This window comes from Canis lupus, chromosome 12, assembly GCF_003254725.2.
Source record: "Canis lupus dingo isolate Sandy chromosome 12, ASM325472v2, whole genome shotgun sequence".
Classification (NCBI taxonomy): domain Eukaryota; kingdom Metazoa; phylum Chordata; class Mammalia; order Carnivora; family Canidae; genus Canis; species Canis lupus.
The window spans coordinates 21,818,697-21,843,253 of NC_064254.1; the positions used below are offsets into that span (position 1 = coordinate 21,818,697).

At 34.8% G+C, this 24,557-nt stretch overlaps 1 protein-coding gene and 1 long non-coding RNA gene across 41 annotated transcripts in view; one reads left to right on the forward strand and one right to left on the reverse strand.

Annotated features, from left to right (window-relative positions):
* LOC112641773 (muscular LMNA interacting protein) overlaps positions 1-24,557 on the forward strand; it is a 261,862-nt gene that overhangs the window by 169,014 nt on the left and 68,291 nt on the right. For 29 of the 39 annotated variants that reach the window (XM_025419064.3, XM_049092170.1, XM_049092171.1 and 26 more), the window contains 4 exons: positions 8,174-8,239; positions 8,323-8,406; positions 8,523-8,582; positions 20,011-20,055. In XM_025419064.3, the coding sequence (XP_025274849.3) occupies positions 8,174-8,239; positions 8,323-8,406; positions 8,523-8,582; positions 20,011-20,055 (255 nt within the window). The remainder of the gene's footprint in view (positions 1-8,173; positions 8,240-8,322; positions 8,407-8,522; positions 8,583-20,010; positions 20,056-24,557) is intronic. The other 10 variants (XM_049092190.1, XM_049092175.1, XM_049092172.1 and 7 more) reach the window with 1 other exon arrangement.
* The window catches only part of LOC112641776 (uncharacterized), a 55,761-nt gene continuing 35,477 nt past the window's right edge, over positions 4,274-24,557 (reverse strand). The window contains exons 3-4 of one of the 2 annotated variants that reach the window (XR_004804007.2): positions 22,353-22,481; positions 4,274-4,397 (exon numbers count right to left, since the gene is read on the reverse strand). This is a non-coding gene — a long non-coding RNA (uncharacterized LOC112641776). The remainder of the gene's footprint in view (positions 4,398-22,352; positions 22,482-24,557) is intronic. The other variant, XR_003124835.3, reaches the window with a different exon arrangement.

A 24,557-nucleotide genomic window follows, 5' to 3' on the forward strand; every position in this document is an offset into this window, starting at 1 on the left:
TATTGAACATTTTAAACCAATCATAAAAATAATGTAATGATAAATATTTCTGTATCTTTAAAGAAGCTGTATCTGGGAACCCTTTAGCTTACAGTGTACATTTTCCCTTTTTCTTCAGATCTGAGTGCTATTCAGAACTGAATCTCCAATTATATAATCAAAGTGAGATTTATTTTGCTGAGGATATCTCTAATCCTACAAATGGTTTTGTATTAATGGCAGAAAAGCAAATAAGGCTTTTATGGGCTTCAGAGGATTTATTCTACCAAATACTTAGCTGGTCAGATTAACAAAGTATAGGAGCACTTAGGTTTAGCATGAATCATTTTGAGGGGGGTTAATTTGATAGAGTTACTGGCCCATAAAATTTTTGAAATCCAATCTAATTAGATAGTCTAGGCATCACAAAAAGTTTACAAGACCTTTTTGATTATTCTTCCTTTGAAAATAGCTTACTTTCTAGTTGCATTTAAAATACAACTGATTCATGCTGTCTTCAGATTTTTAGAACTTAATCCTATTGCCAGAGAGCAGGTTAGACTGATTTAATATATCTGACTTAAAAGTGCTTGCAGTTCCATCAGAGATCTCCTTTCAGGTGAGAAACATCTATTATAGTTTACTGGCATATGGTCCCATAAGAACTTTGATTTACAGTGCTAGTTCATAGTCCTTGGCTCTTGATTATAATGCGGTGCTGAGCTCAGAAACTATTTTCTGTGAAAAATTTGATTTACTAGGTCTCTTTTTAAAAACTGGACCACACAGTTGGCTGTTCTGAGCAAAAGATAACTACTTTTAATGACCATATTCCTGATAACTTACATTAGTTAAGAATCTTTAAAAATAGAATTCAAAGTATTCACCATTTATGCCTCACTTGGCTATCATCCAATATAGTAGAAAAAAATATTTTTAATAAAAATATTTTATTGAAGAATATTCCGAGACAACTTCACTCAAAATTAATAAATCCCCCGCCCCCCCCCAAAAAAATCAATACTCTCCTGCTGGCTAAGGTGTCAAAAAGCAATCTATGGTCAGAGTTCTTTTTAATGGTGATTTAATATATTTTTATTTAAATATAACTTTGTACTACTGAGAAAAAAAAAAAAAAAACCTACTCTTTATGGCTGCCAGAAGGAATAATTCAAGATGATACATTTGACAAAGAACTACTCATCAATTAAAACAAAATCAATTCTAGTAAACTTCCAAGCTATTGAAATTCAAAATAACCGTGCTCCAAATTTAAATACAGTCTGAATATTGCCCTATTTCAAAGTTTCAGCATTATTCACCTAATACCGGTTATCTTCCTTAATTTTCCAAGGGTTCTGAGTAGTTTTTTCATTCTTTGAGTAAATTTCAACATTTTAAATGGTCTATCAAAAGTTTTATTTTCCTACAGTACGTTCCCACAGAGTAACCAAGATATTAACCTTATTTGATTTTGGCTGAAAAAATATCTGCTCATTACATTAACACTGGTCATATGCTCAGATCTTTGATGGAAACACATGTAATTGAAATGCAGAGATAAAGTATTTGTTATTTAAAATATTCAAAGAGTTTAAACCCCCTCTCTAGAACATTTTACCAAGGACAATTAAAATCATATTATTTATACAATTTATTTATTCACTTAACCACGTTTAGTCATTACTTTATCCTTTCAATTCATCCTAAAAATGTTTATTGATCACATATCACTGGCTCTATCCTGGGGCTATAAAGATAAATAGCAAATTTTTTATTGTGATAGGAACAAATGGTCCAGTTTGGTAGAGATACTGTTGAAAAATTATTATTATTATTATTTTTTTTAAATAATTATGATATAATATACTTAAAGTATGTACAAAGTGATATGGTACCCAAGGAGGGAATGAAGACTTCCCGATATGAAGGCCAAAACTACATCATAAAGGAATTTGATTAGAATCCTAAGGATAAATAGGAATTCTTGAAGTGAGCTCAATCCAGGCAGAGTTAATAAGATGTAGTTAAAGGTAACCACAAGGTCAAAGAATTAAAGTGGTTCTTTGAGGCTGAAGAGCAGCTTGCAAGTGAAGAGTAGTTAGAAGGTATTGTTGGAAAGATGAAGAAGGGCTAGATCAAACTTCTCCCCTAAGGAATTTGTTCTTAGTTCTTGTCATTAATTTCTGACTTTTTTCTTCATAATTATCATTGTGATTAGAAGCCGTGTGTGTGGGATGCCTGGGTGGTTCAGAGATTTAGTGCCTCCCTTCCCGCCCAGGGCGTGGCCCTGGAGTCCCGGATGGAGTCCCACATCGGGCTCCCTGCATAGGGCCTGCTTCTCCCTCTGCCTATGTCTCTGCCTCTCTCTCTCTTTCACGAATAATAAATAGAATCTTAAAAAAAAAAAAAAAAAAGAAGAAGAAGAAGAAGCCATGTGTGGCATAAAGTCTAAAATTAAGGCCCCATATTATGTGCCACCTTGACATATAGTGAACTTGGAGGGGCCTCAAAGCCTAACTGCAACTTTCCCTCCTCCCTGTTCACCCCCAGATAAGATCCCCTAACCTTCCTTATCAAACCAAGTGCAGTTCTTACTGAATTGAACAAGCCAATCACAACCTTCTCAAACCAGGGAACACATATGTCACCCTTTTGATACTATAAAGCCTGCCTTCCACCACCCCTACTTTGTACCTGAGCACAACCCTTGTCTGGCCCTGTGTGGTGTGAAGCATTCCTTTCCTCTAGGCTGTGAATATAACTGAGTAACAAACTGTACTGTTGTTGGTTCCATCTACCCAATGATAGAGATCATGTATTTGGCCATGCCTCTAACAGCAAGGTTAGGACCCCACCCCTTACTTACCAACAAGGTAAATAGGTGATTAAGACACTATGTCAGAGAAAAATTAAACTATGAACACCAACTAGGAGTTATCTTTTTGAAATTTTCTGTTCCTGCTATCCATTACTCATGACTAGTAAGTTTAGAGAACAAAGGAGAAAGGCAAAAGAGAAAACGTTATGGTAACAAAGAGGCAATCTCACACATTTCTATTATGCTATCATAGATAATGTCATATATTTTGTTAATTAATGCAGAATAGTATATTTTGCACAAAAATTTTCCAGACAGTATTTTCCTTTGTGAGTTATTGAAATGAGGAGATGGTAAATTTTTATTTTTAGATGTAACTTTTTTGAATTATTAGGCAAATATCCTAGGCCAAAATGATAACTAGCATCAGGACATGGTTCCTCTTGGTGAAGACTAATAGTTCTGGATCTGTTATATTACTGGCTCTGTTAGAGGGGCAAAAATTGATTCTGTTGAGCCTTAGATCACATGGTTCCACAGCTGGTGTGACAATTTTTGGTCAGAATATAGGTATATTAGACTGATAATGAAGAAGGGAGAAAGAGAAGGTAAATCTAAGTAACAGGACAGGACAGCTGTAATTTTCAGTTGAATACAGCAGTTGCTTGTGATTCATCCCAAAATATGAAGCTGAGCTCATAAAAAAGTAGGGGAAATCCCTGAGGCTCAAATAACAAAAGCAAGCAGAAATTCATAATGTTTAGTTATTCTGAAGATACTATGCTCCCTAACCATAGGGATTGGGATTTATTATCAGCTTGGTGAAGGGAGAGAAAGATTTGGGGCTGAATGAAATGAGGATTGGAATTGCCTCCCTATCATAAAGCCAAGATCTTTGAAAGGTTACACTCTCAATTACAAGATGGATAAGGAAAAAAATTTGCAAAGGGAAATTACAGGCAAAATTTCTTATATCAGCTTAGGCTCAGGGTAGGAAAAAAGAGAATCTTTAACTGTAAGCCTATCCTTTTTTTTTTTTAATTTTTTTTTTCAATTTTCATTTATTTATGATAGAGAGAGAGAGAGAGAGAGGCAGAGACATAGGCAGAGGGATAAGCAGGCTCCATGCACCGGGATGCCCGATGTGGGATTAGATCCCGGTCTCCAGGATCACGCCCTGGGCCAAAGGCAGGCGCCAAACCGCTGCGCCACCCAGGGATCCCTGTAAGCCTATCCTTTAGTGGATTTGAGATTTGAATTTGTGATAAGGAAACTTTATACTGAAAAGTTAAAATTAGTTTGTCTCATTATGCTTCTAGATTTTGTATTGCTTGGTTTAGACCTTGATATGAATGGAAAGCTGTTCAAGGGTAATTTGTAAAAGAAAAGTAGTCTATAATATTTCTATTAGTTTTAATGTAAGCCACACTCATAGCCACAATGGACAAACCTTGATATTTTGGTGGCTTAACACCATCATTGTTTATTTCCTTCCCATATCATAGTTTAGTAGAGTTCATTTTGGTTCTCCCACATAAGTTCTCAGTATTTCAGTGATTTAGGAATGTAGTCTGCTTCCATCTTGCACCTTAGTAACCTGAAGAAGAGGAAAGAGAATGAGGAAAAGTCATATCTACTCTTACCTGCCTTGTGCCAAAGGTTATATATGACTTCAGCGCACATTTATTTCATAAAAATGTCACAAGCTCATACCAAAATTCCTGAGACCAAGGAAATGTATATGTGTCTGAGAAAATGAAAGTCTCTAATGAACACCTAGCATTTTCTTTGTCACAATATCCAAATTAGTGGAAGGAAAATGAGAAAAAAAATCAATTACAGGATTCAAAAATTGAATTAAAATGAAATAGAAAAAGTGAAACAAAAATAAAACAAACATTTGGAAATATTTAAATATATAAGTAATTGTAATAAAAGAAATGTTAACTTTTCTAATTAAAAGACAATGGAGGGCAGTCCCCATGGCTCAGCAGTTTAGCGCTGCCTTCAGCCCAGGCAGTGATCCTGGAGACCCGGGATCAAGTCCTGAGTCAGGCTCCCTGCGTGGAGCCTGCTTTTCTCTCTGCCTGTGTCTCTGCCTCTCTCTCTCTCTCTCTCTCTCTCTCTGTGTGTGTGTGTTTTCTCTCATGAATAAATAAATAAAATAAAAAAAATAAAAGACAATGGAGATGAACTCTAGACATCTGCTGCTTATAAACCACTTATTTTTAATGTTTGAACACAGAAAGTTGAAAAGAAAGAGGCAAACAATGATGTACTAGTAAAATGCTAATCAAAACATTTCATTATATCAGGTAAAATAGATATTAAGACATAAAGCATTACTGAGGAAATAGAGGGTCACTTCATAATGATGAATATTTAATTCATGAGGGAGGAATACTTCTAATTATGAGTGTAGCTAATAAAATGGCTTCAAACTATGTTGAGCAAAAATTGCTGGTATCACAGGGAGAAATGAACAGACCTACTATGATTCCCTGAGATTTGATGATACCGTTTTCAATTATTGATAGAATAAGTATGCAGGAAACTCAGTAAACTAGAGACAACTTGAACAAAACAATGAATAATTTTGATCAGATACACACACATACACACACAGAAGCCTGCAGACAATTTTAGAAGATAGATATTTTCTTAAGCATCATTGGAACATTTATAAAACTGTCATGTCATATCTCATAAATTCATAAGAAGGCACTATTATGAAGAAGAAATTCTCTTGCAATAATATAACCAAAATAGATAATTTTAAAATTGGGAAAATCCTCATATTTTTAAAAATTAAAAGGGGAAAACTACTTTTAAATAACCCATGAGTCTAAGAAATATTAACGGATATGTTTAAAGATATAGTGAAAACTGAATGACAATGATCATGACTTGTAAATTTAACAAAAGGAATACATTGAAGAAAACCAGGATAAATCCAAAAAATGAGAACGGAAATAAATAGTAAAGATATGAACAGATATTATTGAAATGGAATATGAGTATTCCAAAGAAGATCAAAGCCAAAATGTAGTCTAATTAAGAGATGAGAAATTGATAAGTCTCTGGAGAAATTGATTTTTTAAAAACATATGTAGACACAAGTAAATATTAGAAATAATAAAGGAGTGTGACCAAAATGGCAACATAGGAGGTTTTTGAACTTCCCTTTTCCCATGGACACACCAAATATACAGCTATACACAGAATAATTCCCTCTGAAAGAAATCCAGAAACTCTGTGAGTGACTGTTACACACTGGGTGAAAGAGAATATCAAATCAGGAAAAAAAAAAAAAAAGGCTGAGACACACTGTCCTTATAAACTCTAATACTGGCACAGCTCCATGCAGTTGGGAGAGAATCCCCAACTCCCAGCTTCTCCCTAGGCATGAAAGATTTAGAACATATATCTAGCACCCCGGCTTTTAAGAGTCCCACCCAAGGAGTGACTTACTAGGTTAGGAAATAGTTTCTGAAAGGAAACACCAATCACAAAGGAAAATGATGAAAACGTTGACTACATTGCAATGAAAACTTGTGTGTGTTATCAAAAGGCATCATGGCAATCATGGAAAGGAAAGGCAAGACTGGGAGAAGACATTTGTACCATGTCTAATTGACAAATACTTTGCATCCAGATTATATAAAACTTTCCAACAGATGAATAAAAAACAGACTACCCAATAGAACAATGAGTAAATATATAGAAGGAAACATGAATAACCAATAAACACATAGGAGGTGCTCAACCTCAAAAATTTTTAGGCAAATTCAATGTAAAACCAAACATTTTTCAAGGTCTGAAAACAGGAACTCTCATTTTTTGCAGTTATGAATGTAAAACTATACAATTGTTTTAAATAACAATTTGACAATATCTGATAAAGTTGACTATCCTGTACTCTGCTATTATGCAGCTACTTTAGTCTCAAACTACAAATATGTGTATAAAGAAACACATACATGGGTGGTAGTTGTTACAGGTTGTAATAGGAAAAATTTGGAACACCCTAAATATTCAGCACTAGAAGAAAGTATCCATTTTTTTGTGGAATATGCATACAATGTGCTATAATGTAGAAGTAAAACAACTAAATGAATGGCTATATGGAAAATAATAATAATAATAAGGGCAGAGGAAACTTTCGGAGGTGATGATTGTGTTTATGGCAATAGACTGTTGACATGGTTTCATGGATATATACTTGTTTTCAAATACATCAGTTGTATACATTAAATAGGTACAGGTTTTTGTATGTCAACCATACCTCAATAAAGTGGTTTAAATCAAACAAAAATAAAAAAGTTAGTTTCAAAAGAATTACACAAAACAACCTTATATATTGTTTAGTGATATATAAATATATTGATACGTTTTAAAAATTAAAGACATAGACATGATGATAAACACAAAATCAATGAATGATTACTTCTCATGTGCATGTAGAAGATGAAAAAGTAAGCAGGGATGAATATACACTAGCTTCTATTATTTTGTAATGCCTTACTTACTCTCAATGGAGTACATACACTCTACAGAGTGCCATCTTACTTTCTCCACATCCAAACTATATATCTGAACTATAACACAATAAATAAAAAGTATGTTTCCAAAGAGTTGGATATCATTTGAGGTCAAGTCTGATAAATAAAGTTACCAAAACTTTTTGGATATAAATGATTAAAAATGAGGCAAGATTTTTTTCTTGTGTATGCATGTTTTGTTTTTTTTTTAACTGGCCCTGAAGCATTTCCTCAGAAATAGTTTTTGTAGTATTTTGAGACATGGCTTCATCATTATTTCTGTGTGTAGCTTCCCAAAGTGACTTCTTTGAAGGGGACAAGACTTCTTTGAAGGGGACAAGGATGGATAACATGTCCAGGTTCTAGTTTGTGTGTTTAAAAACTCAGTCTTCGTTCTTCATTTCAACACCTTCTATCAGAGATACTCATTATGTTGGACAAACTAGACTAATGTGAGAAATGCCTCCATGCCAAATAATAGCTCATCATCAGATGATTCAAAGTTTTTTTTTCTCCTTTTTGAAATTTGAGATATACAGGGCTTTCTTTCTTTTTTTTTTTTCCTTTTTTTTAAAGATTTTATTTATTTATTCATGAGAGACACAAACAGAGAGAGAGGCAGAGACATAGGCAGAGGGAGAAGCAGGCTCCATGCAGGGAGCCCGATGTGGGACTTGACTCCAGGTCTCTAGGATCACGCACTGGGCCGAAGGCAGGTGCTAAACCGCTGAGCCACCCAGGGATCCCTACAGGGCTTTCTTTGAAGAGACTTTTCTACTACATTTATATTTGACTAAAGGCCTCACATGAGAACTATTTCATTTATCACTAGGCTCTCGATGAACCAGCTAAGACTGAAGGTGTCTTCAAGGACAATGCTTTGGACCTACCTCTGGAGGTAATGACTTCAGATTACCCATGGTTTTGAGACAAAATCCCAAACCTCATTGCTAACTTGGTACCTGATTTCAATTCTTCCAGTTGTGTTTCCCTGCACAGCTCAGGCAGCAAACTGAAGAGCTCTGTGCTACCATTGATAAGGTCTTACAGGATTCCTTGTCTATGGTAATGCCTTAGACTAGAATGTGCAATTCAAATATTTGCTTCGCTTCTCTTCATTTTCCTCTGTTTGAGTATGATGCATCTTAGGCTTGTCCTTTTTTTATTTTTCTATTTTCCAGCATTCTTCTGATTCTCCTTCAAGTTCCGCACAGACGTTGTTGGGTTCTGACATGATTAAAGTATGTATGTATTTAATATAATTTACTGAACTGTAAGAGTACCTCGATCAATGGTTTTAAACTGCAGCTTAAGGCCCCATAGTGAATTGGGAAGTTAATTTAGCTAAATAGCATCTAGCATCTTAGAAATAGAATAGTAGAAATGTAAAATATCTGACTGTATTACTAGTGGTGGGTAGGTATTGCTGACATAGTTTTCAATTTGTTTACATGTGTATATGAGTATGTGTGTACAGGGTTACAAAGTAAAATTTATTTCTAACTATGGGTTAAGTTCAAAATAATTTGAAAGCCAAAGTATTAGACCATGTACTTATATGTTGGCATTTTAGGAAGCATTTTTAAGAATCACTTATAGAATTTGTGGCTTATCCCTCTTATAGCTTTGGTACTTATGTAATTCACAGTATCTTACAAGTGGAAAAGGAAGTAGACTGAAGTTCTATTAGGCTAAGAGCTTCCACACAGGTATTATTTCTAGAACTTTTTTCCTTTTGGTCAACTAAGCTTATTTCATTGTTCTTTGACTCAGAGAGACAGAAACTGGGATATTTTAGATCATTAGTATACTACTAAGTCATTAATTTTAATCTAGTTTTTAATAATTTCCTTCTTATACTGTAGTAGTTTCATTTGGTAAAATAAAATACTACATTTCTCCAAATTATTTTTTGAATGCTTAATACAGACCTACTCACCGAATTTTCAAAATGGTTGCGGCTTTTTCTTTATAATCATTAGGGTGTTTTGGTCAGTCTTATTTTCACTCTTGGAATGAGTATAAATACTTCTTTCATGTTCCTTCTAAAAGTTGTACATTGTGCATACAAAGCAGGTTTTAAATGTACAGAATTGCTTATAACGAGAAGAGTAATATCAATTTTTGATTGGATTATCAAAACTACAACTATCTGTTAACAATGACATAGGAACTCAGTAACCAATAATTATCAATACTAAGATTATACTTTAGTAGAGAGGACCTACAAGTAGATAATTATAGCTTTTGTGTTTATCTATTTTGTTGCATATTCTTTAAGTCTTTTGATCTAAAAATATGAAACCGTGTTTGATTTGCCTGAGACTATATACATTTAAAATATATTTTTATTTCATTTGTTGAACATATAAAAAGTACTTTATGTTATATTTTATAATAGGACTAGGACTTAAATAGTAATATGTGAATAATAATATATGTTACTGATTTAACAAATATTTAATGCTTATAGTATTAAAAATATATTATTCTAGGTCACTAACTTTAAGACAACTGTTTCATTCAACAAGTATTTATTAAGTGTCTACTGTGCGCCTGGGGTGTGAGGCATTAAGGGCATAACGGCGAGCAAGGCCAAGTAACCTAAGGGGAATACTTTGGTCTTAGTGATCAGAAAGCAGAATTCAAGCTGAGAACAAAGATGGAAATAGTCCAAATTGTAGAAAGATTGGGGAGATTAGCTTTCAGGCAGAGGAGTAAGCATATGTACAGGAAAGAACTTAGTGTATGTGAAGATGAAGGGCAGTATGGCTGCAGTACAGTGAGCCAGGGGTAAAGCGCATAAAATGAGAAGGCGGCCCAGGGATAGTGATTTAAATGCTTATGGAATACCATGGAGATATTGCAGGTTCAGTTCCAGACCATAGCAATAAAGTGAATATTGCAATTAAGTGAATCAAATGCATTTTTCATTTCCCAATACATATAAAATTTATGTTCACACTATATTATCATCTATAAGTGTGAAATAACATTATATCTAAAAAGCAAAGTGCCTATCTTAAGTAAAAATACTTTATTGCTAAAAAAATGCTAGCCATCCTCTGAACTTTCAGTAACCTTTTTGCTGGTGAAGGGCCTTGGCTCAGTGTTGCTGGCTGACTGATCAGGGTGGTTGTCACTGAAGGCTAGAGTGGCTGTGGCAATTTCTTAAAATAGGACAAAAATGAAGTTGGCTACATTGAGTGACTCTTCCTTTCATGAACGATTTCTCTGTAGCATGCAATGCTGTTTGATAGCATTTTACGCAGTAGAACTTCTTTCAAAATGAAAGTCAGTCATTTCAAATCCTGCTACAGCTTTATCAACTAAATTTATGTCATTTTCTAAGTCCTTTGTTATCATTTCAACAATCTTCACACTATCTTTACCAGGAGTACAGTTCACCTCAAGAAACCACTTTTGTAATGCTCGTCCATAAGAAGCAACTCCTTATCTGTTCAAATTTTATCATGAGATCGCAGCAGCTCAGGCATATCTTTAAGGTTTCACTTTTAATTCTTTTTTTTTCTTTTGCTATTTCTACCCTATCTGCACTTCCCCCACTGAACTCTTGAACTCCATAAAGTCCTCCATGATGGTTGGAATCAACTCCTTCCAAACTCTTGTTAATGTTGATATTCTGATCTCTTGCCATGAGTTAAGGATATTCTCAATGGCATCAAGAATGGTGAATCCTTTCCGGAAAGTTTTCTTTTTTTTCTTTTTTTCAAAATTTGGAGTCTTTCTTCCTCTATCTCAGCTCCCCCACCTCACTTGTGCTTAGTCTCTTTCTCTCTCAAAAAGAAATAAATAAAATAAAAAGTTGAAGTATACTTGATACATAATATTACATTAGTTTCAGGTGTAATAATATCATGGTTTAACAATTCTATATCTTGTACTATGTTACCATGAGTGTAACTCCCATCTGTCATCATACAATGCTATTATAATGCTATTGACTCTATTCCCTGTGCTGTATCTTTTATTCCAGTGAGTTATTCATGCCATAACTGGAAGCCTTTATCTCCCATTTTCTCTCTCACATTTGACCATCTCCTTACCTCTTTCCCTCTGGCAACCACCAGTTTGTTCTCTGTGTTTATGAATTTTCTTCTGCCTTTATTTGTTTGCTCCTTTGTTTTGTTTTTTAGACTCTGCTTATAAGTGAAATCATATGGCATTTGTCTTTGTTTGGCTTATTTCACTTAGCATAATATCCTCAAAGTCTTTCCCTGTCATTGTAAATGACATAATATTACTTGAAAGTCAATATTACTTATTGATCCATGAGCTGAAGAATGGATGTTGTAACAGCAGTCATGACAACAGTCATCTTGCTTTACATCTCCATCAGAGCTCTCAGGTTACCAGTTGTTTTGTCAATGAGCTGGGATATTTTGAAAGGAATCTTTCTTTGTGAGTAGTTGGTCTCAACAGTGGGCTTAAAATATGCAATAAACCATGTTATAAACAGATGTGCTCTCATCTAGGCTTTGTTTCATTTATAGAGCATAGGCAAAGTGGATTTAGCATCATTCTCAGGGATTATCCCTATCATTTTCAGAATCATCAATAAACACCGGCTTCAATTTAAAATCACCAGCTGCATTAGCTCCTAACAAGACAGTCAGCTAGGCACTGACTTCTCCTCTCTAGCTATAAAAGTTCTAGATGGCACCTTCTTCCAATATAAGGCTGTTTCATCTACATTTGAAAGTCTGTTGTTAGGCATGGTCACCTTCATGAATTTTCTTAGCTAGAACTTCTGGATAACTTGTAGCTTCCAGCATTTGATTCTCACCTTGCACTATAGTGTTGTTAAGACAGCTTCTTTCCTTAAACCTAATGAACCAACCTCTGCTAGCATCAAAATTTTTCTGCAGTTTCTTCACTTCTCTCAGCCTTCCTAGAATTGAGAGTTAGGGCCTTGCTGTGGATTAGGTTTTGGCTTAAGGGAAGTATTAGTGGCTGTTGTGATCTTTCTTCCAGATCACAAAATCTTTCTCTGTATCAACAATAAGGCTGTTTCTCTTTCTTATCACTGGAGTAGCACTTTTAATTTCCTGAAACAACTCCTCCTGTGCATTCACAACTTGGCTGTTTGGCGCAAGAGGCTTAGCTTTTGGCCTGTCCTTGCTTACAACATGCCTTCCTCTTTAAGCTTAATCATTTCTAGCTTTTGATTTAAAGAGAGATGTGGGACTCTTCCTTTTACATAAACACCTAGAGGCCATTGTAGGGTTCTAAATTGGTCTGATTTCAATTTTGTTATGTCTCAGGGAATAGAGAAGCCCAAAGTGAGGGAGAGAGATCAAGGAATGGCTGTTGGTGGGGCAGATAGAACAAACAACATTTATGGTTTATAGATTAAGCTTGCTATCTTATATGGGCATGATTTGTGGGACCCCAAAACAATCACAATCATAACATCAAAGATTACTGACCACAGATTGCCATAACAAATATAATAATAATGAAAAAATTTGAAATATTGCAAGAATTGTCAGTATGTGGCTCAGAGACACAAAGTAACAAATGCTGAAAATGGTGCTAATAGACTTGCTTGTCACAGGGTTGCCACAAAACTTCAGTTTGTGAAAAATACACTATATACAAAGTATAATAAAGTGTGAAGCACAATAAAACAAGGTGTGGTTATATTTGTCATAGTGTAAAGTTTGGATTGTATGGAAAATAGGAAAATATAAAATATGGGCAGATTAATATGAAACCATTGAAATGATCATGATGGCTGCTGTGAGGGGGCCCTTGAGGCCAGAGGAGCAGTCAGTGCTGATGGCTAGACGGGATGGGCTCAGGGGAGTAAGAGAGAAGCATGCGGGTTTGTAAGAAGTGTTTTAGGCTTGCTGCGAGGTTGGATGTGAGTAGTCAAGGAAAGAAGAATCATGGATGAGCTCCGTGTTTCTGCCTTGAGCATAGATAACCACGTAGAACGCAGAGTGTGGAGGAGGGAAGAGGATTATGTTCATTTTGACAGGATGAGTTTGAAATGTGTATCAGGGGGCCTTAAACTATGTGTCTGGAGCTAGTAGGAGAGATCTAGGGATGATATGCACATCAATGGTGTGAGTGCATATCAGAGAGCTACAAGAGCTACAAGCTCTTTCTACAGAGAGCTCCAAGGAAAAAATATTGTGGGTCCAATAAAGGAGGTAGAGGAGAAGCCAGCAGAGGACATGAAATGTTCATTGTTTTAAGAAGAAAATCAGAACAGTGTGGTAACATGGAAGCTACAAGAAGAGAGTATTTAAGAGAATATAATCATGGTAATTGCTGCCAAGAGGAAGACAGAAATAAAGCTAGAGTAGTGTTAATTAGGTGTGACTTGTATATTTTGAACCTGTGTTGCTATTGCTTATGTGTTGGTGTTCATTCTCATCTTTTTTTTTTTTTAACCTTTACTAGTATATATAATCCTTTTGAACCTGAGGTTGTTCTTAATCTAGTATAAAAACTATATATATATATATATATATATATATATCTCCTACCTAGGGTTACTGTTATATATATGTATATGTAATTTTAAATTCATGTTTTCTTAGATATATCTTCTTTTTTTAAAAGATTTATTTATTTATTCATGAGAGACACAGACTGAGAGAGAGATGCAGAGACATAGGAGAGGGAGAAGCAGGCTCCTTGCAGGGAGCCTGAGGTGGGACTCGATCCAGGATCCTGGGATCAAGACCTGAGCAGAAGGCAGGCGCTCAACCGCTGAACCACCCAGGTGTCCCAGATACAACTTTTGTTACTACTTTCTAATACTTTCTTTCCTTACTACTTTTTTGCAATTTTCTCTTAGGGTTTAAAACAATTTTTTTTTTTTGCATCATCTGGTCTAATTATTTTTGGGACAATAGATTTGTGGATATCATCACTTTTATATTAAATCTGAGAAGCTGTTTATCTGGGAGCTTAAGTAATTTTTTTTTTAATTTCCTGCTTACCTTTCAGTATTTTGACATTTATTGGTTGTAAATTTGAAAATTTTTGAATATTTTACATTTTTGTTACTTTTCTTAGTTACACATAAATTGTTAAAGATAATAACTATGTTTATTTTCCTATCCATCTTAAACTTTGCAATATCTTTGTTCAAAATTAGGCAAATACTGGACACCTGGGTGGCTCAGCCGTTGAGCATCTGTGTTTGACTCAGGACATGTTCTTGGACTCCTGGGATCGAGTCCTACATCAGGCTTTCTGCATGGAGCCTGCTGCCTGTGTCTCTGCCTCTCTCTGTGTCTCTCATTAAAAAAAAAATAAATAAAATCTTGAAAAAAAAGCAATTAGATAAATACTATAGCACTTTTACTTTCCAATGTTTTTAATCAAAATACATACACACAGACATAATTTGTTAGTATTGTTTTGATTTTTGTATCTGAATTTTTATGGTTATATTTTTCTCGATGTCTTCTTTATTTAGATCCTGATTTCTCACACATTGGTAGCTTTCTCCTGGATTTATTTATTTTTCCTGGGTGCAATCTTGCTGAAAATTATATACAACAAGGTGTTTTTGTATTGATTTTGTGGCCTATGTTTTTGAGAATATCTTTATTTTGCCCTTTCATTTAAATTATAGTTTTGTTGAACAGAAAATTATAGGTCCTATCTCTTCAATGCTCCCCCCCCCCCAGGTTCCTTTTCTTCAACAACATACTTGTGAAGTATTTTGCCAACATGATATTTACTCCTCTGCAACAGAGTGATCATTTACAGAGTGGGTCTGTAATCTTTTAGAAATTTTTTTTTTTAGAATTTTTTTGACTGTCCAGTTCTTACCTCTTTATTTAGTTTTTTATTTTAATTCTAGTATTCTTAGAAGGCAATTGAGATTCATCCATGTTTTTGCATGCATCAATAGTTCATTTGTTTTCATTGCTGAGTAGTATTCCATCATATGGTTGTACTATATCTATTCACCTGCTGATGATGGACAATTGGGTTATTCCTACTTAAGTGCTATTATTAATAGAGCTGCTAAGAACAAGATTTTGTATGGACATGTGCTTTCATTTCTCTTGTGTAAAATCCTAGTAGAGGAATAACTGTACCGTTTTTTCTCCTACAGTATTTACATTTTTCAGATGTCTTACTATTTTTCCATGGAAACTCAAAGTTCTCAGAGCATATTGGCTAGCTTGGCTATATGTGTACCTGATGCCTGAAGTGGCAGACACTTAAGCCTAGTGCCTAGGATTTACCAATTCTGCTGCATTTTGTCTTTTGTTCTTGTTTTATGAAAAACAGAAGGAGCATGTGTCTCAGGCTGTAGAACTCTGTAATGTTAAGTATTCCCCCCTTGCCACTCTTTTCCCACCCTGGTGACAGTGTGTTCCTCATCTTTGCCTCCCTGCATCTTTGCTTATGGGCACTCCATACTCCTCTTCAAATAGCTGTTTCCATTGTTATCCCTAAGGAAGGCATCAGGAACTGTCCAGTTGTCCAAACCTATGCTTAACTGTCCCCTTCTTGCCAGCCAGACTGAAGGACCACCTTGATATTATCCTCAGAGATGTATCTTTTCAACATCCTCAAATTTTGCTTCCTCACATTACCCCACTGCTGTCTTTATCTCTGATGTTGAAAAGTGGTGTGCAGTGAGAAAGCAGAGACAGAGGATGTAAAACAAACAAACAGACAAAAACAACTACTTTGAAATGTTGGGCTATGAAAGGGAGAAGGAAATTGGGTCTGGAGTAGGGTCAAGGAAGAATTTACTTCTGATTTGCTTTTAAAAGCTGAAAATGACAAGAGAAGTTGGCACGTTAGTAGGATAGATTCACTAGAGGAATTATACAAAAGAAATCCTGCAGGATGAAAATCCCTCAGAAGATAGAACTTACAGCCTCATTCAAATAAGTGTCCTTTTATTAAAAGCTGGAAATGCCTGCCATTTTAAGAAGACAGAAAACAGAGGAAATGTTAGGTACAGATGCAAGTGTGTTTGTAGGTGGAGGGAGAGAAAAGGAAAAAAATTATAACTCATATTTTTAGTCGTTCAATAACTAACATCTTTCAGTGAAGGAAGGTTTAAGATTACTAACTGAGGTTCAAAAGCAACCATATTGAGGATTCCAGGGTGGCTCAGTGGTTTGGCACCTGCCTTTGGTCCAGGGCGCGATCCTGGAGTCCCGGGATCAAGTCCTGTGTCAGGCTCCCGGCATGGAGCCTGCTTCTCTCTCTCATTCTCTCTCTCTCTCTCTCTCTCTATATATATATATATATATATAGAGAGAGAGAGAGAGAGAGAATAAATATATATAGAATATATAATATAATATATTATATTATATATAATAATATATATATAGAGAGAGAGAATAAATATATATAGAATAAATAAAGTCTTTAAAAAAAAGCAACCATATTATAGGGAAGGGAACCATATTATATTATAGGGAAGAGTTTGGAAAAGAAAAAGTTGAAAGCCATTATGTGTTCTGCTTTCAATTATTCTCTTTTTCCCTCATAAATCCCTTCCACTCAAGCTTTGCCTACACTGTGTTGTCCAAACCACTTTCTTCAGGTTCCCACTGCTATCAACTCAGCGCTGGTCAGAGCTGACATATCTGCAGAACTGGAGATAGCTGCCACTCCCTCCTATCTGGCACACATTCCTCTAGTGCCTTCCAGGACATTATATTCTCTCTCAGCTTTTGTCATACATCATTTGCCATCATTATTTCTTAAGTTCATTTGCTGGTTTATCCTCTTCTTCCCAAATTATCAATGCTGGAGTGCTGCAGGATTCAATCCTTAGACTTCTCATTTCTCTTTATATTCATTCCTTTGGTGTTTTGAAAAGCAAGTATATACTGTCAACTCTCAAGTTTATATCTCTACTCCAGAATGATCCCCCAACTCCAATATCCCAAATTCTCTCACTGCCCTCTACTCTCCTTTTCCATTTAGATTTTTAATAAATATCTGAAAAATTAAAGTCTAGATTTCTTCCCACAAAAACTATTCCATATCCTACCTTCCCATCTCCATCTATAGAATTCTAATCTTTCATTTTCACAAGGCTGGAAACTTTGGTGTCAAGTTTTATTCTTTAATTTCTCTCATATTCCACATCTTTATTAGAAAGTCTATTGCTGTAGATTTAAGATATATGTAGAATATGATTATTTCATGCTTTTGTACTGCTGAGCCATCATCATGTTTTGCTAGATAGTGCAGTATTTTTTTCCTTATAACCTTGCCTATCTTTCATTTTTAACACATCAACGAGAGAGACACTTTTCAAGCATAAGTCAAATTATGGCCCCCCTCTGCTGAAAACCAGCAGTGCCTACACATTTCCTTTAGATATAAACCAGAATCCTTATGAGCTCCTGGAAGGGCCTCTATGATCTGGTCTCCCAGCCCTTCCATCACTGCTCCCCTGCTCTCCTGCTTTCCTACTCTGCTCACACCATGCCAGCTCTGCCTGCTTCCTTGCTGTGCCTCGAATGTGCCATGCATACTCTTACCTTAGTACGTTTTGTTCTGTTTTCAAATCACTTATATAACTTTTTATAGTTTCTAGTTCCTTGTAGAAAACTTGCAAGCTTAGCTTTTATCTCAGAAAAAGCACGGATAAGTATGGTTGTTTTCAGTCCGGATCTAAGAAAACAAATTTCTGGATTCTCTGTGCATGTGTTTTGGTTGTTCATTATTTATGTTCATTTTCACTCACATTGTCTTACCTCTTTGTGTATCTGAATCTGATAGTGTGTTGATATTCTACTCAAAAGTTTATTTATAGAAATTATTTGAGGGCTCAGATGATATTATTTTACTATAGAGAGACTTTCTTTGCTTCTGTCAGATACCAAGAACATTAGTAAAGAAGGATTACTTAATTTAATTTAAGGTTTTGGGATTTTTTTTTCCTAAACATTGTTTTCAATTATTTGAGGCAAGCCTGAAGACTATGTGAGGTCTTCTAGATCAGTCTTAGACCTGGGGCTCAGTCTATTCTTGGTGGGTCACAGATTCTGACTTTTATCTCCCTACACCTGTGAGATGGTCATAAGTTTGAATCAGATTCTCAAGCAACTCATCATTGGTTGCAAGTATCTGTAGGATAAAAGCTGGTCTCAGGTGGTGACTCCTCTCTTTGGATTCCCATCTTCTCCTGATCTTGCTCTCAATTTCTTTTTTCTCTTATTAGCTCATTGATGTCTTTAATAAATAATATGCCAATATTGCTTTAAATATCTTACCCAACTTTTTGTTGTTTATTTTGGAAGAATCACTTTCAGTACTTGGGGTATCATTCTCAGAAGTGGAAATCCACTTTGAGAACTTTTCATTTGTACCATCTTGTTGAAATGCTCTTTGTTTAGTTATGTACATGTCCAGCTCCCTCACTTCCTTCAAATCCTAGCCCAAATGTTACCTCTCTAGATTGACCTCCTCTCTGAAATTGTAAGCTCACAACACTCTTGACCTTCTTAACATCTGGGTTGTCTAAAAGAAATGAGGTGTTTGGCAGAAGCAAAGATTTTCTCTGGAAGAATATATTACCCTAGCCTTCAAATTATTTCTACTCTTTTTTGTTGTATAACATATGGTGTAATATATGGTATGATTTACTTCCAACATACAGTATAATTTACTTATTTGTTATTTTATTGTTTATTTTCTCTCCTGCTAGAATGTAAGCTCCCCAAAGGACAGAGCATCTTTGTGTGTTTTGTTTACTGATAAGCTGAAGTGTATAAAGTTCCTGGCACACAGTAGATATACAATGAGTATTTCTGAGAGATGAATGGATCAAATAGACCATCTCACTTCAGAAAGTGGGCCTACAAGAGAAAAATTAGGGGCTTACCAAACAGTATTGAATGCTCATTTGAAGTTAATGACCATTAATTTATAATGAAAGAGTTTCCCCACAATATTTTGCTTTTCAAGTCTAGAGAAAATAGATGATAAGGTCTATCCAGGTTTGTTGTTTTCTTTTCTCTTCTTCTTCTTTTTTTTTTATAAGGTTGATTTGTCATAAGGAGAGGGAGGCAAGAGAAATTAAGGTGTTTAAACAACTAAAAATAAGTATATGTAAACCAAGAGGTAATAACACCACAATGGAAGTGGTAAAACTCATTGATTTTGAAGTCTCAATGAGGCTGAAGGAATGTCACATTGGGGACATTTGAGAAGTGAATGGAAGATAGAATTCTCAGTGGAGGATGCTCAAAATCGAAACTTCACAGATTTTCCATTTTATTTGCGAAGGAAAAGTCTAGAAATGATCCTAAGAGTGGATGAGTGAAATGAAGTAGACGAGAATACCTTTGGAGTTGAGAGATTTGAGGAAGTGAGAGGATAGAGACTTCCATGTGAATTTTGAAAATGGCAAAAATCACACAAGGGACCATTATGATCCATGAATGAATGTCATCAGTAAATACGAGAAAATTTCCCAGAAAGCTGAGAGATAATAACAATGAGAGGAGTAATGAAGTGATATAGCTTAATGAAATAATTTTTAAAGGGACAGGGCTTTGTATAGAAAAGAGAGCAAGATGGTTAGAAAGTCTTAATAACAAAAAAAAAAGGTGAACTACTTATCCCAGAAGTCGAGTCTTTTAGTACTTTTGTGGTTACTTCAGTAGTAAAATTAGTTTCATTTTTATACAGATGCCTACAACTCTTCCAAGAGCAGCTGGTCGAGAAACCAAATATGTAAGTCCCTTCATAATAATACATACTGCTTTTTAAATGGGTGCATGTGTATGCTTTGGAGGAAACTCAATTATACAGCCATTAAAATTGAATCCGTTGATTTTTTTTTCGTAAATGGAAAGGGGTAGGATGGTGCAATTTGCCCAGATGTGGAAAATCAGGTTATGTCAGGTAAGTTTATTGAATAAATTCCTTGTTAAGTGAGGTCTAGTTTGATTAGTTTGGCTAAATAAAATGGAACTTCAACACCTGCTTTCTGTCTAATTATCAAAGTGTCTAGGACATTTTCATTTTTGTAATGGTTTACTGTGCTTATTATAAAAGAGCCAACTCATATACTTAAAACATAAGACTTGTCAATTTCCAACAGGATGGCCAGTTTAGTTGGCTTTGACTAGTTTGTTGCTTTCTTTCATTTAAATTACTTGTCAAATAAACCAGTTTCCACTTAAGCAAAAATAGATTAATAGATGTGTAGATACAGACTCACAGGCTTGATTCAATTAATTATGTGGAGCTGGCTCTGAATGCCCTAGGCACACACACATAGCCTCACCCTGTTTCCACTTTTTATTCACCTCATAATCCATCATGTGGCCAACTTCTGCTTCTGATTGAATATCTTCAATAGAAACAATATTTTGCTCTAAGCAAATGTTTAGTTTTTAGTTCAAAATAAAACACTAAATTATTTATTTTAGGTTATACCTTATACTTTCTAATGTACTCTTTTCATCATCATCAAGAATACATAGTAATTAATTATGTATTTTGTGACATATCTTTTTTTCTACTTTATGTATTTCTGTCTTTATTTGGATGTCCCTAAGGCAAATAATAAGCTGAATGAAATCACTGAATTTTATCACATTTGGGAAATGATGTTTAGAGGGTATGGATAGGAATACTTAGACTATTTTCCTAGAAGCTTTCACTCTTTTGTTTTTATTGAAAGCCATTAGGAGTAATTCTTAGAAGAATAGAGACATTTAGTAGGCTGTTCCCAAGTTTAAATCATAGCATGGCTGTTTGTTGTCTGATCCTGGAAAGTCACTTAACCCCCCACCCCATGCCTTTGGTTTTTCATCTATAAAATTGGGAAACTAATAATTTCCTGATGTATAAGATTCCTATTGGTTAATGTATAAAAAGCCCTTGGTGTAGACCTGACATACCGGAATAAGTAGTAGTTCTTCCCTTTCTTCCTCTTATTTTCCTTTGCTTTTCCCTTCATCTATGCTCCCCCCCCCCTTCTTATTTCTTCCCTTTTTTAGAGGAGTAAAATTGCCATGATTTAGTGGAGTTCCTTGATTCTAAAGTTGAATACTAGAGAAGAAAATTCCCTAAAGATGTTTCAATACTTTTTGTGACTAATACATGCTACAAGAGCCAGACACACAAGAAAACAGCTGCAAGTTTTGCTCTCTCATATTCCTTTCTCACCTACTCCTACCTGTCACCAAAATACCTCTGATGGAGACTCATTTACAAAGAAGGTGGGGAGAGGCTGATACTTCCTCTCACCCCTCCCTGGGAGTGGCCAATTTGACAGCAACTGCAATAATTCTGGAGGGACTGCTTCAATCTCCATAGTTAGAGTTTATTTCAAATTCTTCTTCAATAAATTATCAGACTTAACTAAAGTAGGTTAACATTTGCCCCAAACTTTGTGAGAGCATTTGAGTCATGCAAAGTTAACACTGAATCATCAAATAGATTTAGTATAGACTAGTACAAATATGAACTCTGATTCAGATAAGATTCTTGACTTTGATTAAATTTGGTTTCTTGAGTGAGAAGCTTTGCCTTTTACTTTCTCTTACAACATGACATTTGAATTGTTGTTTGTGATACCTTAAATATGTCCATGTCTTTTGGAAGACTATAAAGGGTAATTTTGTGGTGGAATGTAAAACCCGGTTCTTTGGTGCCAAATCACAGGGAAGCCACACTTGTAAATATTTGGCTGCAGTTATTATATTTCCTAAGTGATATCTGATACATTTATTTTGAGATGGAAAAAAATGAGATTTTAGAACATAAGTCCACTTCAGCCATAAGCTTTGGTCTTATGTGAAAATCTATTTTAAATACGGTATGTTCTGATTTTAAAAGAATGACATAGTAATATTTTCTTCTAGAAATTCTAATATTCATGTTGGCTGAACTACAAGATACCTTAAGTGTGATTTGAATAGCTTTTACATGATTAATTAATCTTTCACTATATTTTTCTGCCTTTCTCTCCCATGGAAACTCAAAAGCAAATCTGAGAAGTTTTTTAAGTATTTCACTACCTCTTTTCAAACTTGGAAGGAAGTAGGCATCTTCACAGTATATATATACCTGCTGGACTTGGTGTGTCATTGACTTTGTAGAAATTCTTAGATTCGGTCCAGAAACAGGGATCTGCAGTTTACCAACTCCTACACCAACAGGGAAAAAAGAGAAGACTTAAATAAGAGCCAAGAAAAAAAGTTTTGTGATATTTGAGATTAGCATGGACCACTCAATATCCTTACCTCTGGGGGCTCTCTCAAAGTACAGTACATAAACTATAAACCACAACTTGTAGAAAATATAGTCAGAATTTTCTAGCTAGCTTTATTATTCAATTTTTGTTCCATTTTTGTTCATTGATTCAACAAATATTTACTGAATGTCTACTGTGACGGCTTACTGAAGAGTCACTGGGGTGAGGTATGAACCTAAAAAGGTCCCATTTCTGCAGTTTATAATGGGGGAGACTATAAACAATTACAATAGTAAATGAATAAGACATTTTCTTTTAGAAATTAGAGAAAAGCTAGCTATAGAACTGGTTGATGTGAAAACAGATGTACAAAGCTGCTAGTTTTCAATGTATCTGTATTATCTATTGGATTTCCAGTGTTCCTAGGATGATTATAAGTTTCGTTATTAAATAACGAAAAATTGTGTGACTAATTCCTCTTTCTGGAGCCTTTGGTAAAACACTGACTTTTTTCCATGAAAAAAAAGAAAAGAAAAAGCAAAAAGATTAGTTTCCCATTCTTACTCTTTATTGCACATATTGTTACATTTCACATAGTCTTTTTTTTTTTTGTATGAGCCAGATGCAGGAAAAGTACCATCAGTTCAGTCTAATTAGTCAAAGTTTTCTTCAATTCATGGTGTACTTGAATTGCAAGTTATTTAAAAGTAATTTAATTGAAGTCTTCTTAAGTGTAATAGAATTTAGGTGAGACTAACAACATGTTGAGTAGTGGTGATCTCCACAGGTCACTTGCAAGATTGATTATATTAATTTATTATCAATTTTCCACTCGATTATTTTGAGTTCTTACCTTGCAAATGAGGTTTAAATATTTAATTTAACCGTACATCAGTCTTATGAGGTGTGTATTATTATTATTTCAAGATCTTCATATGACAAAGAAGGAAACCAAGTCTTTGAAGTCAGAGTAGGCAAAATCCAGCCCAGGTCTCCCTCACATCAGTCTGTGGCATTAATAGTTGTATGAGAACTATAGAAGATATGGGAATGGTTTGTTTTCCTTAAATATTTTATCTATTAGTGTTATTCTGGGTCTAAATGATTTCTTCACCTTTAGTGGTTTCTTAGACCTTTAGTCTAAATTATTCAAAAGTAATTTCATATTTGGTGGCAATATCTAAAATGTCTATTATATTTTTAACATCTTAAATCACTCTCATAGAAATTAGCTCATAATTTCTCAGATGATGTATGAGTGAGTTTCTCATAATTACTTATTTTTAAAGAACTTCTTTCCCCCTATGTAAAGGAATGAATTTGCTATTTGAATTTCTATTTCATTCTGTTTTCACTCTATCATATTTGGAGGGGAATGTCATTTTTTCCTTTGCATTATACTTGTCTTTGTAAATATTTATCTTTCATTAACTACCACCAGCATAAATTATTTCATTCATGTAATCCAAAACCATAGTATGCTTTCTTAATAAAGAGCAACCTCAGAAAATCAGGCAAATATTAGACCTACTACTAATTTATCAAAAAAATCCTTAGTTGGAATTACAGTCTATAGATAACAACTAATTTTATAAACTCTCAGCGTTGTATGAGTTACTTTTAAGTGTCAGAGAAGTAACAGACAGGCCTATTGAATATTATATGGCAAACAGATAAGATCCCATCTTAATGAGCTTGAGGGACAGAAAATGTCATAACAATGGATGCATATTGCTTTCAAAATATCACAATATATTAAAAATGTGTCAAACTTTATTAAGAATATTCCCCACTATCCATATATACAGATATTCAAATAAAGGTCACTGTCTCCAATTTAGGCAGCTTATGCACTCCCTTGTTGCTATGCTTGGCAATGTTGCTATGCTGGAGTGCTTCAGAGGTGCTGCCTACTAATGTAAGGTAGTCCTGGATCTGAAGGTAAGATGAGACTTGAATCCAGTCTATTCAATCCAGACCTTGGTCCAGATCTGCTTCCATAGGATTCAACCAGAGATTTGTTGAGTCA